The sequence below is a fragment of the Natator depressus genome, chromosome 2, assembly GCF_965152275.1.
Source record: "Natator depressus isolate rNatDep1 chromosome 2, rNatDep2.hap1, whole genome shotgun sequence".
Taxonomy (NCBI): domain Eukaryota; kingdom Metazoa; phylum Chordata; order Testudines; family Cheloniidae; genus Natator; species Natator depressus.
In genome coordinates, this window is record NC_134235.1 from 259,635,465 (window position 1) to 259,650,062 (window position 14,598).

The 14,598-nt window shown below is 45.1% G+C and overlaps 1 protein-coding gene across 2 annotated transcripts in view; it reads left to right on the forward strand.

Moving 5' to 3' along the window:
* Positions 1-12,355, forward strand: part of KLHL18 (kelch like family member 18) — a 39,317-nt gene extending 26,962 nt beyond the window's left edge. For both annotated transcript variants that reach the window (XM_074946462.1, XM_074946463.1), the window contains exons 9-10: positions 177-288; positions 2,853-12,355. In XM_074946462.1, the coding sequence (XP_074802563.1) occupies positions 177-288; positions 2,853-3,239 (499 nt within the window). In that variant the 3' untranslated portion in view covers positions 3,240-12,355. The remainder of the gene's footprint in view (positions 1-176; positions 289-2,852) is intronic.
* The last annotated feature ends 2,243 nt before the right edge of the window (positions 12,356-14,598 follow it).

Consider the following 14,598-nt stretch of genomic DNA (forward strand, 5'->3'; position numbering starts at 1 on the left):
AGATGGTGGAGTGAAAAGTACTAGAAACTCAGTACCTGAAGGGCTTCTGGGTCTCCTGAAAGCTTTGTATAATCCGTGGAGCAGCTTATTGAATGTGTTTATGTGGAGATACATGTGCTCTGCCTATGGAAGGAAGAGACTCTTGCACTTCTGCTGTTTGCTTGTCTCTTGGCAAGGTGGACGGTAGCAACTCCCATGAGTTCGAATCGCAGCGCGGCTGGAGTCACCGTGTTCGAAGGCAGGATCTATGTGTCTGGAGGGCACGACGGTTTACAGATTTTCAGCAGTGTAAGTCTGAATCTCAGAGCCAGTTCTGCACCATGTTGATTTCCTGTAACTTTGTGCCGATGAAGTTGGACTAATAGCACTGACCAGAGATCGGTAAAAGGGCAGGTGGGAAAGCTCACACAGCTCCCTAATCTAAGCATACAGCTCCTTAGTCCTTATCTTTAATGTCACCTGTTGATCTAGTTCTGGATGATCCCTGAGCAGGGACCGCTAACTGAGCCAAACAAATACCCACTAGAGGCTAGACTGAGAGAGTGCAACTCCTGCTCACTTCTGGCCTGAGCCAAGAATTGAGCCTCTTTCCAGAAGTGAGACTGCTGCACAAGTCGACTCTGTTCTCACCATTTCCTCCCTCTTCATTTAGTAAATCATTTTAGCTAGCCTTGTGTCTTTGGTCCTTAGTGTTTCAAGCACCATTAAAATTCCCAGATGCCTACATTTGTTACATCTGCTTTCTTTGCCTGTTTGTGGGAGGTCATTTCAGAAACTCCCGTGACCCGTTAAACAAACTCAGAAAGGAGTGGGAGCTGCACGTGCAGGACAGAGCTGCTATTCCTAGTCTGATTCCAGTCTCAGTCCTAACTTACAGACTTCCTTATATTTTTTTTTTTATTCAGAAAAGTCTGTTATGGGGGATCTCTTCTGCCCTACTGGGAACAGAAGTGTGGTTTGTTGTATCTGAATGAGTCTTGCCACCCATTAACTGCTCTTGGAACATTAGCTTGTCAGTTGGAGGCCCAGCCTTTAGACTGGGCTGTAATATTGACTATTACTGCCTTCCCTCGCTGACTAGGAAAAATCTTATTGTCTGGCAGCCTGGGATGCCCAAAAGCTGAATCTGGGCTAACATATCGGCCTGCCTGGACCACAACTTTGCCATGTTCCTCCTTGAGCTCTGCCAGTTAGGTCTAACGCTGCAGTTCAAGAAGAGGGGTGGTGGACCATGCACTCCAAAGCTACCACAGATACATTCTGGCCACCCTATTTTCTTGTTGAAAAACCATTTTGAGATCCAAGTTGTCCTCGTACAAGTCTAGATAAAATTATTACAAGGTGGGAGTGCACAACTGGTTGAAAAACCGTACTCAAGAGTGATTATGAATGTTCACTGTCAGTCTGGGAGGACATATCTAGTGGGGTCCAGCAGGGGTCTGTCCTGGGTCTGGTGCTGTTCCATATTTTTATTAATGACTTGGATAATGGAGTAGGAAGCTTGCTTATAAAATTTGCCGATGGCACCAAGCTGGGAGGGGTTGCAAGCACTTTGGAGGACAAGATTAGAAATCAAAATCACCTTAATAAACTGGTGAATTGTCTGAAAACAACATGATGCAATTGAATAAAGACAAGTGCAAAGTAGTATACTTAGGAAGGAAAAATCCAATGCACAACTACAAAATGGGGAATAACTGGCTAGGCAGTTGTACTGCAGAAAAGGAACTGGGGGTTATAGGGGATTACAAATTGAATAGGAGCCAACAATGTGATAGAGTTGCAAAAAAGGCAAATATCATTCTGGAGTGCATTAATAGGAGTGTCGTATATAAGACACAGGAAGTGATTGTCCCAGTCTAGTCAGCGCAGGTGAGCCCTCAGTTGGAGTATTGTCCAATTTTAGGCACCACACTTTAAGAAAGATGTGGACAGACTGGAGAGAGTCCAGAGGAGAGCAACAAAAATGATAAAAGGTTTCAAAAACCTGACGTAAGATTATGAGGAAAGATTAAAAAACACTGGGCATGTTGTTTCTTGTGAAAAGGAGACTCTGTGGGGGTGGGAGGGCCTGATAAATCCTCAAATATGTTAAGGGCCATTATAAAGAGGACGGTGATCAATTGTCCTACCTTTGGACATGAAGAACAGAAAGTAATGGGCTTAGTCTGCAAGCAAGGAAGATTTAGGTTATATATTACGAAAACTTTCCAACTATAAGGATACTTAGGCATGGGAATAGAGTCCCATTGGAGGCTGTGGAATCCCTATCATTGGAGTTTTTAAAGAATGAGGTTAGACAAACACCTGTCAGGGATGGTCTAGCGTGTTGGGGCTGGACTAGATGACCTGTTCCACCCCTACGATTCTATGCTTCTATAAGCCATAAGAAAGGTTAGCGAGAATGACTGAAAGCTGAAGCCAGTCAAGTTCAAATTAGACATTAGGCCTGCTTTTTTTTAAACTCTGAGGGTGATTAACCATTGACGCCACCTACTGAGGGAGGTGGTGGAGTCACCACCACCATATCTCCAAACGAAGACTAGCTGCCTTTCTGGAAGATGCTTTATCCAAGTGCAAGTTATTGGGCTTTCTACAGGTATAACTGGATGAAATTTAGTGGCCTGTGTTAAACAGGAGGCCAGACGAGATGAATTGATGGTCCCTTTCTGCCTTAAACTCTAAATCTGTGAAGTCATGATAAAAATTTCCGAGTCTGCCTGTAATTATCTTCAGTGACATATACTTACCTAGCCTCAAGGGCAGCTCTCATTCATTGTCCATGTGCAACCCACAATGCAGGTTTCTGAATGCCAGGACCCCTCAATGTGTTGACACTCTCTTAACTGCAGGTGGAGTACTACAACCATCACACAGCAACGTGGCACCCCGTCGCAAGCATGCTGAACAAGCGGTGTCGGCACGGAGCCGCCTCCCTGGGCAGCAAGATGTTTGTCTGTGGCGGCTACGATGGGTCCGGCTTCCTCAGCATCGCCGAGGTGTACAGCTCCATGGCAGATCAGTGGTACCTGATCGTCCCGATGAACACCCGACGGAGCCGCGTCTCCCTGGTAGCCAACTGCGGCCGCCTGTATTGCGTGGGTGGCTATGACGGACAGTCCAACCTGAGCTCGGTGGAGATGTACGATCCAGAAACCAACCGCTGGACGTTCATGGCCCCTATGGTGTGCCATGAGGGTGGGGTTGGTGTGGGGTGCATACCGCTCCTCACCATCTGAGAAGGAAGCGTTGGCAGCCATCTCCAAGCAACAATCTCTGGAGAGGTTTAACGAGGGTTTTGTGATGGGATCTATCCAGAGGTACATTTCTAGATGCTCAAGTGTCATTCACGAACACAAACAGTTAAAAAGAAAGTCGCCCTGCGATTTTTCCAGGCTGAGGCTCTGCCACAGTTGAATATTCACCGTTCAGACCATGTGTGTGTAACCCCCTACTCCCTTCCCTCCCCCCACACTCTAGTCATTACGTGGATCTAAGGCTAGGCAGATGCTTCCTTCTCCTAGCCTTTGCTTCAGGTACTGCATTGATCCAGATGTGGTCTACTTCTGGTTATGCTGTTGGGAAGCAGTGGAGCAGGCTATGTTGGTTTGACCCTGCATAAACTAATATTGGCCAGATCAGTGGGAGAGTGCGCGTATGCAGTATGTTCGGGGCAAATGACCCTAATGCCACAGTTCAGTTTATTATTAACTACAGTAGCTTGAGTATTTCAGACAGTCCAGTTCATTCTGTTTAGTTACCAAGCACGTTGGATTTTACCCACCCTTACAAAACAGGAGGGGCTTTCTCACCAATATTGGTTGTTAGAAGCCCATGTGTGGGGTAATCCTTGGAGATACATCGCTCCTTAATTTCTGAGGATCTATCCCTATGACCAGTGTATTTCATTTACTACTTTTGAATGTAATTTACTTTGTTCTGTTGGATCAGGAAAATTGGATGTAAGCATTAAGGGAGGATGACAAATGTTTTCCCCTCTCAAATTCTCCAAAAAACAAAAAAAATAGATTAAAACATCTAACTGGTCTAAAAGACTGCTGAGGAAAAAAATTGAATATAAATGACACTAGCAGCAAACTTATATTTAAATAGGAAAACTGCCAAAATGTTAATTATACAGATCTTTTTTTTAAATTAAATCTGTTTTAAAGCTTTTTTCCTTTCACAAAACTTAGGCATTGGTTTCCAAAATACGTATTAGAAACAGCTGGCTTCCAGTATGGTCAAGATCTGTCCTTTTGATCTTTTGCGCAAAGATGAAAATGTAGCACCTCACATGTGCTTTGTTTTGGAAAGTTCCTGCTGTGCATTCAGATGTTTTTGATTTCACAGAAATGTTGTGTGGGTTTTGAAATATGCACTTGGCCTGCTGTGTTGTGAGCTCTTGTGTTTGTTGTTGGTCTGTTTGACAGCTGCCATTCACTTAAGAAAGCTCAAATACAGACTGGGCCTTCACGGAGAAATAATGCCGAGGGATAGACAATAAGGGTTTGTGCAAGGGACATAACTTGGGCCCCAGGAAAATTGCACATGCACAAACTTTCAGCACAGCCGAAGGTTTTGTTAAATCAGTGTCTAGCTTTTTCTGTTTAGCTACACTGGAAAGATCTTTACAGCACGCTTGGTTGATGCTCTGTTAACCTAGCCATGCAGCCATCTTTTTACAGCCAAACAATGACAGTTGCAAAAGTGTGATATTGTCAACATCCTTCACTTAAAGGAGAGATGAATGTGAAAGACTATTAGCGACCAAGCAGACAGTCTGGTCTTTCCCCAGGAGTCCATGCCCATATGTTCCCCACTGTTGTTTTCCTGTCATGCAGCCTACACTGGCAGAAGATGAGGTGTTCTCTTCCCCTTCTTCCTTGGTTCTTTGCCTTTTTAATATCCCTGTCTCTCCTCTTCTGTAACGATTGCAAATGGAAGGACAAATGGATCCTTGAGTTCTTACTGCAGCTGCAGTGGCACGTACCACCTGACAGAGATGCTTTGGAGTCTCCGCACCTGCACCTTTGCCCTGGAGACTTGTCAGATGCCTTTATGATCCCTGTTCTCCTTTGCAGACCTGGGGAGTGGGTGACTGGGTCCAAGTCTAAGTTGGAGTCTCATCCTACATTGCTGGCCGTGTAGCTACTTCAGGCACCGAGATGCGGCTTTACAATTATTTTTTTTTTATATATATATATATCTCAAGGTTACAAACTTTGCCACTTTTTTGGAAGTAGATCATCCCACAATGATTTGATTGAGGTAAATGTGAGTGGCCAGCACATGGTATGGTTGTGTATTCTAACTGGACAGGTCGTCAGAGTTCTCTCACGACTGGGAGGAGGACAGTTCTTTGAAACCTTCTTTTGTGCTAAATCAAGAAGCAACAAAGTTTTCAAAATCCAAGTAGGTCTGTGACCACTTTAGTCAGTCTAAGCGCGAAGCCAGCATTCTGCATTAACTTACATCAGAGTGGGGTTAGAGTAACGCATGACACTGACAGCCTACGTGTATACAATATCTAGACGCAACAGGATGAGGGAAGGACAGCGTGGCCTAGGAGAGACCCCTTTGAACTCGGGGATAATATTATAAAATGATGTGAAATATATTTATTAGCTCTTCAGTATTTCACTTGCATGAATATGGTCTGCCACTAATCTAGGGCTTCCTTCTCAATCTACTTCCTCCTGTATGATCCTTTAGTGAAGCCCTGGTCACAGTCTGTGAGAACGCCAACACAGGCTTCTGATGGGACGAGCAGCTGGGAAGGGAAGGATGCTGTATTCAAACACTAATCTCTTCCATTGACACACAGGGACACGGGGAAATGATAAATATATGTCCATTTCTTTTCGTGTGCGCTTTTTTATGTTCGAACCTTCCTCTGCAAGGGCCAGATCCTGTCAGACCTGGAGCACCCTAATTTCTGTCATTCAGTGGGATCTGAGCGTGCTCTGCATCTCTTCAAACGGGGTCCTGAGTCTGAATTTCTGGGCTTTGTTGGTTTTTTTTGTTCATATCAAAAACCTCAGTGCTGCTTAGATTTTTTTTTTACTTTGGGTGTGGATGTGGATGTCTCTATATTCAGGTACCATGTATATTGTAGATGTATAATATGAGCATGTGTGGTTATAAATGTGAGTGCTCTGTCTAGGTATCGATATCTATTTCCTGTTTGTATGCATTTACCAACCAATGGATCATGCTTGAGGATAAACATTCGTTTGGCATTTCCATGCTGCTAAGACTTTTTTTAAACATCGGCATCAAGACTAAGGTAGTTTTCAGGCCATGAGCTGAAAGGTGGTAGAAAAATAAAATTGTTGTTTGCCATTAGCTGCAAGACTTTTAAACTATGTATCTTGGGGAAGGAGTGTGTGTGGCGGGGGAAGGGGGGATTTTAGGTTTATTTGCTTTTGAAAGTAAAGGGTGTGGCAAGGAAGGAATTAGCAATTTCTTTCTGTCCTGTTCATCTTCCCAACTTGTGTTTTCCACTCTCAGTCAAGCCTCACTAGCAGGGGTCTGATTGAGCAGATTCCTTTAGGGGCCCATTGACCTGTCTATTAATACCGGAGTTTCCGTGTCTTTCTTAGCAGGGGTGTTGCATTGATACAGCAAGGCTCAGCAGTTATCAAGTCATTTGGTGCCCGCTTCCGTAGAGCAACTATGGTGATAATCATGGGGTTGCTCTCCTAGGGGAGAGGATCGTTTGTCCCCTGCCCATATGTTAATCCATCATCCCAAATTTTCCCCCTCAGGAAGAATGTATTTGCATCACTGAGTGCGTAGATATCCTACAGGCCCATCAAAAGTTACCCAAGGGGAGTGGAGGAGTCAAACTTTTTCAGAACTGCATTTACCCTTGTGACTCTTTCTTTGAGTAAGGCTGAACTTTACTGCCACCATATGTGCAGAATGATTGGTAGGTGCAGTTCTAGAGTGCCACTGGGCCTACTTGGGGTAGATCTGCTTGTACCATAATGAGTAAATGACTTTGCCATGTCAGGAATGAATTAGATATACTGAACAAGAGAGTCAAAGAGGAATTAGTCTCATTGTGTTTTGGCTAATCTCGAATCGCTTTGGGATAGTTCTCATAGTTTCTCGAGCCATCTCCGTTAGCCTTGCCTTGAATGCCTTCCATGAGTTCACTTGGCAGGGAGATTGGAATGCCGATGATGAGATACGTGTTTCTAGTTGACTGGGAATTGCCTGGCCAAACACTGTTTCATGCCCATAAACAGCTGATGGGCCACTGGTTACTCCAGCAGCCTGTTTGCTAATTAGGGAAGCTTTGTGCATTTTCCAAGTCAATCTTATGCCTGTTAGATCTGTTTGCAGAGAACAGATTCCTAACCGTGTTCAGAGCGGTTCTGAGGGTTAGCTAGACCAGGAGAGATCTGGATATTGAGTATTCCAAACACAGCTTTAGTAATGTCTTTAATGCCAGATGGTTGCAGGAATCCTCATCCACTACAACTGTGATTTAGGGACTCAAATTCAAATTCACTTCCTGGCTAGCCGAACCAACAAGCAATAGCAAAGAGCTCAGTTTGGAGGGTGGAGTGGGAAATTTTGCTGGGAGGGTCTCTGCCTGCCTGCATTCCCACCTCTTGGGACACAGGTTATGCCCTGTGCACTCAGCAGGTTTAATATCTCATAACCTTATTCCCCACAAAGTGGGCAGCATCTTCTCTTTACAATGTATTTGTATTACAGTTAACAGGCAGGATCAGGGCCCCCTGTGCTGGATGCTGTACAGGTGTCTGGTAAAAGATAGTCCCCGCCTCAGAGAGTTTCCAGTCTAAATGGTGAGAGGGTTAACTGAAGCACAGAGTCCACAAGTTCACATAGCCAGTCCGTGTCAGAGCCAGGAATAGAATCCAGGTCTCCTGACTCCAGTGCAGTGCCCTAGCCAGTAGATCATACTGCTTCCTTTTTTGGGTCACTGTTATAAGGGGCAAGGAAGGGGAAACAGCCTGTTTTAAGATCCCAAATCCACAGCAGAATTAAATTACAATAATGCATCTGTAAAGCGAAGTCCTTGAAAATCAGCTCTTCGTCGTCTCGCCAAGACTTGAGTTCACGTTTGTTTCTTGGCCTTCTACAGTTGAGGGTCTCGTTCCTCCCAAAAGCTGGGGAAGGAGTGCTGTCCCTCTGGCCTGGTGTCTGGGATAGCACCAACTGCTCCAGGGGAAACGCACAACTCTGAACCTGCAAGTCCTAACTCATAGGTAGCCTGTCTGGTCACCATTCTATCCAAAATACATGTAGAAGAGCTATGGATCAAGGCATTGAAGTCCATAGAGCAGGGCGCACTTACACCAGCTGAGACTCTGGCTCTGAGCGTACTTGAACTTCAGCACATTCTCCGATTCCCTGAGCTCCATTCCTTACTTCTCTCACAACCTCCATGTCTATGGTCTAAGGTGTGATCTGTCCAAACCTGGAGGAGCTGGTAAAAGAGTGTATATGCCCATATATACCCAACTATGGTGGTTAGGAGGCTGTTGGCCCATTAGCTGGTATGGAAGAGTGCAGAGTTAGGTCTCTCGCTGATAGCTTACTAATGGAAAACTAATAGTATTTACAAATTTAATATTCTAATCAGTTATCCAAACAACTAAAAAGCCATATGGATGGGGTGTGCCTGTGACAACCTGCGAGGGGTGAAGTTGCTAAATCAACTCTAAGCTTCTGATCAGTTGGAAACATTCGGGCCACTCAAATTCTTTGACTAGGCTCTTCCTAGAGCCGGACATGGCAGCACAGTGTTACAGATCTTGCTGAGCATTTTCTCTAGGCTTTTAGCACACTTCTTACAATTGTGGTACCTCCCCAAAACAAGGCACAGACAGCTTTGTTTGGGGAGTTCTAAAGCAATTCTCTCACAACCTCATGATTTCCTGCTGGCTCAGTCCACTTCTTAATCCAAGTGACAAGCAACTGTGGGATGTACTTGCCTTCTGTTTTACAAAGTGCTTTTTGCTTCCTCTGTGGCAGTCGGATGTGTTCATTAACAGAAGGACTGTTACAATGCAGAAAAGCATATGGAAGTATTTATACTAGGCCAATTGTATAAGACAGCGGGGGCTTTTTCGCTGTTATCTGATAACCAATATTTGAGAATCTGGCTCTTTGCTTTTTTCTCTATTGGATTAATCGATAACCTGTCATGGTTGGTTAGCGTCACAGCTGACAGGCATCAAGATTATGAATTCAGCCAAGCTAATGCGTATTTTGCTCTAGGTCTCAGAGCAGCTGGTTGGAAGGGGTTTGCTTCAAAGAAGTTGGGAGATCTGTTAATGTGATAACTGTGTCCAGCTGTAACAACTCTTGGAAAGGACAGTAAATGCCACCTTTCCTCTGACATTCTTGATCCTTGCCAACACAAGCTTACCTGGGTGTACATCTATGAGGCAGGACAGAAGACAAAGCGAGTCCTTTTGACTCTTCCTTTTTGTATATATGATCGGATTAGGGTTTCTTGAGCTATTGAAGGTTGGGTGAATATTAACTGCTGAAATGATGGGACTAGATGGGTGACCGAGGGCTCTGTTTTTGGCGACGATTGACCCCGATCAAAGCATTTTATGTCTAAATTTTAATGGCCACTGCAGGAGGTGGGATACTGGGCTTGATTGGCTATTGATCTGATCTGATTTGACAAATCTTATGTTCTTATCTATCCACGCCAGCTGACTTGAGCTACCGCAAATAACTGAGTCAGCTTAGTTCTCCAGCTTCAGCTTTCAACCGGCGTGAGAGCATGTGGTAGGCCATGTTGGCTCGGACACCATGAGTGAAGTACCGACACGTACCAAGCATTTTGCCTGGTGCCTGTGGCAGAGGTGTTGCAGGTCCCATCTCTTGTGTGGTATTGAAGGGGCGCTTTTGTTCCCCAGTGGTGCAAGTCACCCATTCCCAAAGGAGAAATTAAGTGTTTAATTTCTCCTGCTCTTCCAAGGTATAAACAGGGTCCAAAAAGTGGTCTCCTCTTTGTGGGGCAATATGCAGTCTCCGTGCTCTGGGTTCAGCAATGTCTTAGCCTAACATCTCCCCCCGCCCACTACCCAATCCTTTCTTCTGAGTGTCTGCTGGACCTAGTAGGGCAAGTCCCATCTGCAGCCACTAGCTAGCCTTCCTGTCTGGTTCCAAAGCTCTGCAGACCAGTTGGGAGAAGAGGGGATCTGGGCCTTGTTTCCACCTGGCTGGCCACATCCCCTAAGGCTATAGTGGAAAAGGAGCCCTCTAAGGATTCCCCTTGCGGTATGTCAGTCTGTTCCCCTCGCTTGAGACTCTTCTTTGTGAATGGTGGTTCCGTGTTCCTGAACCAAAGAGAAATGAGAACCAAGGTTACCTTGTTCTTTGAAGGCGAGTATGATCTTAGTCGTTGTGCATGTTTTAGGTGGCAGGTGAGCTGCTCTAATCAGAGGTTTACCCACTATTCAAAGAAGAATTGAGTTTGTTTTGAATGAGTTTCTCTTTGTTAGGGACACTTTAAAGGCCTCGGCCGCCATTAGTTTGTCAGAATATGTGTGTGTGTCGGGGTGGGGGGGGAGTGCATTGTTACACGCCTGCCCAGTTAAAGCCTATATTTTCAAGCATGAAACATCCAGGACCTGATTTTTGGCAAGTGCTGAGGATTTGCTGGTCCCACTGAAATCAGGGGGAGTGGCATCTTGTCAGCACCTCTGAGGATCAGTCCCCCTCAAGTTGGAAACCTGAAAGTTGAGGCTCCCTTTGAAAGCGAAGGCCTTAGCGACACATCTTGAGAATGAGCCCCACAGCAGGCCAGCTAGCAAAGGATCTATGGATGCGATGCCTTCTGTACTTAGCAGACCTGCATTTAAGACACAGCGTATTTCTCTTGTCTAGCGGACAAGGCTGGGCTGCTCAAATGGACGATGCATGCTAGCTCTGATGTGCAATAACGGGGGGTAAGCGCAATTATTCCTGCCAAGGATTTTGTACAGTGTCAAATCAGCCAACCTCCTTTGATATAGAAACCTATCCCTAATCTCCCCCGCCTCTTGCCCCACCCTGAGGGTATGTGTATGGATGAAGGTGGTTTTCTAGGGCAGCTGCTGTGACTGTATCCAACAGCATAAATACAGCTTTTGGGGTCATTTTATTCTCTTTAAAGAGTTTATTGAGGCACAGAATTGGCACATTCCTCTATTGGACAGTTGTCTACATCACCATGATGCTCCCAAACTTTATGGCAAAGATCCGTACCAGTATTACAGATGGAATGTTAGTGAGCCTTACAAAATGGAGGAAATTACCATCTTAAATACACTTCGAATGGTGTGGCTATGGTTTTCTTAGCCTCTCGCTGCAGGACCCAGCTGTGGAGGGAATATAAACCTTCCAAGATGGTCCCAGTCATGGGTGATGGGCCTCCTGGACTTCCACCCTTTGTCGAGGCGGCGTCTACACTAAGCTCTTTCTGAAAACCTTCCTCTGGTGCCATCACACCAGTGGTGAGAAGAGCTAGTGTAGACTAGCTGCCAACATCTTTACAATGTCAATGAAACTTGCTCAGAGCAGGGTCTGGCCAATCCAGTGATAACAAGGTGAGTGGCCTGTCTACATTAGTGCTCCCATTATCACTGGCGGTGGTGGTACTGTGCAGGAACATATGGCCACTTTCCATGGTGGGAGATGGAAAGAATGTTCAGTCTAAGCATTCGTCTGCGAATTGCTGATCAGCAAGCTCTGAGAACGAGTTTGAAGGTGTATGTCAGCACACAAGGCGCTTCTACACAAAGCGCTCTGAAGCTAGCTGGTCTGCACGTGCAATTGAACGGGGCCGGGAGATCGGGGATATTCAGCTGCCTGACTGCATTATGACATCATTTGTTTCTTCTCTCTGCTGATTGGACCAAAATGTACATAAATCACATTACCTAATTGTTACTGCCCTGATCTTACAATACTGCCTTGCGGCCCCATTCTTCTTTGACCTTTTTGTGCACCGAATAGTAGATGGCCTCTGTCCCAAAGAGCTTACAATCTGAGTGACTTTCCCACTGTCATGCAGTCAGTAACAGAGCCATGAATAGCGCCTCGATCGTCTGGCGACCAGTCTAATGCCGTGTTGACTGTAACACAGTTTGGTAAGATGGCTGAAGCATAGTTTGGTACTATCTATGTAGGCAAATACTGAGCCCGTGATTCTCCAACAGGCCCATGTAGCTGGGTCCTTCAATACCAGAGGAAATTCTCTGAGTGATGGGGAAAACTTAAATATTTGTTTCTGGAAAATGAACATTAAGGAAGCAAGTGGGACATGAATTGTGTGGGAATGGTGCCATTTTCACCTCGTACATCCCTTTTGTTTCAATGCATTGTACTATAATCATGACTTTAAAGAAAACCAAAACTTTTCATAATTTTTAAATTTGCTTTTTAAAAAAAAAAAAAACAAAAACGCATCCCACCCCCAGTTCTGCAGCTTCTATTTATTATCATCACATGACGGAGCAATAGAAATGTGAATTGCTTTGATTGTATTTTTTGGTGCACAAAGATCCAATTCCCCTCCCGCTTGGCTAATCATATTCTCTATTGTGTGTATGTGAAAAGGGCACTTTTATGGTAACTTAATTCTTTTTTTATATTAAAAAATGGTAGAAATGTATTGTCTGTCCAACTCTTGTGACGTCCAACTGTTGTATATGACAATTCTGCGTATCTAAATTGTGAGTATCATCTTAATCATGAAACATGCTGTACCCTAGCGATCACATGGAAAGGAGGAGGTTTTCCACCCAGAAGTGAAGAATATATTAAACCTGATCTCATTGTGGGGGAGGCTCAACCTGAGTGCAGCACAAGGTGTGGCCTTGTCTAGGATTAAACACTTAAGAGTTGGTCTTTAAACATGGCTCCAGCTAAGGCAGTTCACAATGCTGGGCCAGCTGTTGTGGCCAGATGGCTTTAGAACGGTGTTTAAAATCCTAGACTGAAATGTGGTTCCCATTTGGCTTGGCCCCATCTACACTACCTGACCCAACTTAGAAACTGGTTTAGCTGGCATAATATTTTAATTTTAATTTGGAAGCACACGGGGATGCAGTTTGAGAAATTGCCTTCCAAGGGAAGACCTGGACTTGTACAATGTGCTGGGGTTGGAAGATCTTGTGTGCCAGGAAGGTGGGGGGGGGCACACAAAACAACTATTTAGGCAGGGGATGGGAGTTCGTGCGTTGGCATTTTACCAGTGGAGACCTGGGGCCAGATCCTGCTTGGTGTATGAGATGAGTTTCTCTCCTCATAGTCCATATTCCTACATAGCACAACGCACACCAATACCATTACTAGCACAGTTGTCCCAGTCTTTGCTCAGTGATGGACGCTGTAGGAGTAAAGTGCAATGGCAGAGCCTGGGGCTGAGGGGGAACCCACCCTGCAATTGCAGATGGTACTGAACTGCGCTGGGAAAGCATCTCTCCCTGGTAGAAGCGTCTCTCCCCGGTAGAAGCTTCTGCCGTGCTCCGCTCTACCCAGTGATATTAATCCCATCACCCTTGTGAAAGAAGGTGTAATCGCAAGCTTAAAATCCAACCGATCCCTTTCCCTTTAACTGATTCATGTTCCCACCTTATCCCTTCCTCCTGCCTCCCCACCAAAGCCATGGTATGGAAGTTCTCCAACATCCAGTCCATCCTCATGCAAAAGTGTGCTTCTGTACCTGGATGTAGATTTCAGACCAGGCTTCGTTAACTTCCTGCCCCTCTGAAGGCTCCTAACGCAAACCAGCAGGATACGATAATAAAATAGACCAGTGGATTCATTAGGCCCTCCTTCTGAAAAGTCTGAGGGGCTAAATTCACCCTGTACATCAGTGGGCTTACCCAGTTTGGGAACCCCTGAGCTAGTGTATGTGTACCCCTGGGGGTATATGGGAGAAATTGTGTTATGGTGGATTTTATGTATGTATGTATTTATTTCATTTTCCTAATAGACTACTCAGTTGAAGCTTTAAAATGTTGGGAATTTGTTATATAAAATTATGGTAGCTAATTTACTTCAAGATGTACCAATGAGAACACCGCTACAGAGATGCTGATGTACAGAGCCCTCACCTCCAATCACCATACAGGGCGGGTTCAGTTGCCCAGCAACTATCCAGTCTAAAAGAACTCAGAATTTAGGGGGGGGGGTTGGTGGTAAACGTTGCACTGTAACTATAACTGTACGTAACCATGAAATGTGGACAGATGGCTAAAGACAGGCAGTGTTAAGAACAAAGTACGGTGATGAGAAAGCTGAGGGTACGCAGGCAGCTGGTAGATCTGGAAGGGGGTACGCAATAAGAAAAGGTCGGAAACCTCTGCACTAGCTTAGTCCAGAGTCGGTCAGTGGGCCCAGTGCCTGGAATGAGACCTGAATTGAAAATGCAATGCATAAGTTCCCCTTCCCAGGACTATCCGCACTTTTTCTCTTGTTGCACTCTTGTTTCCATCTGTAGAAAGAGGCACCGTAGATGCTTCGTGCCATTTGTCCCCCAAAGTGAAAATCTAGAGCTCAGTGACTTCCATAAAGCACCCTTGTGTGCAAATAGTTCCTTGTCCTTTG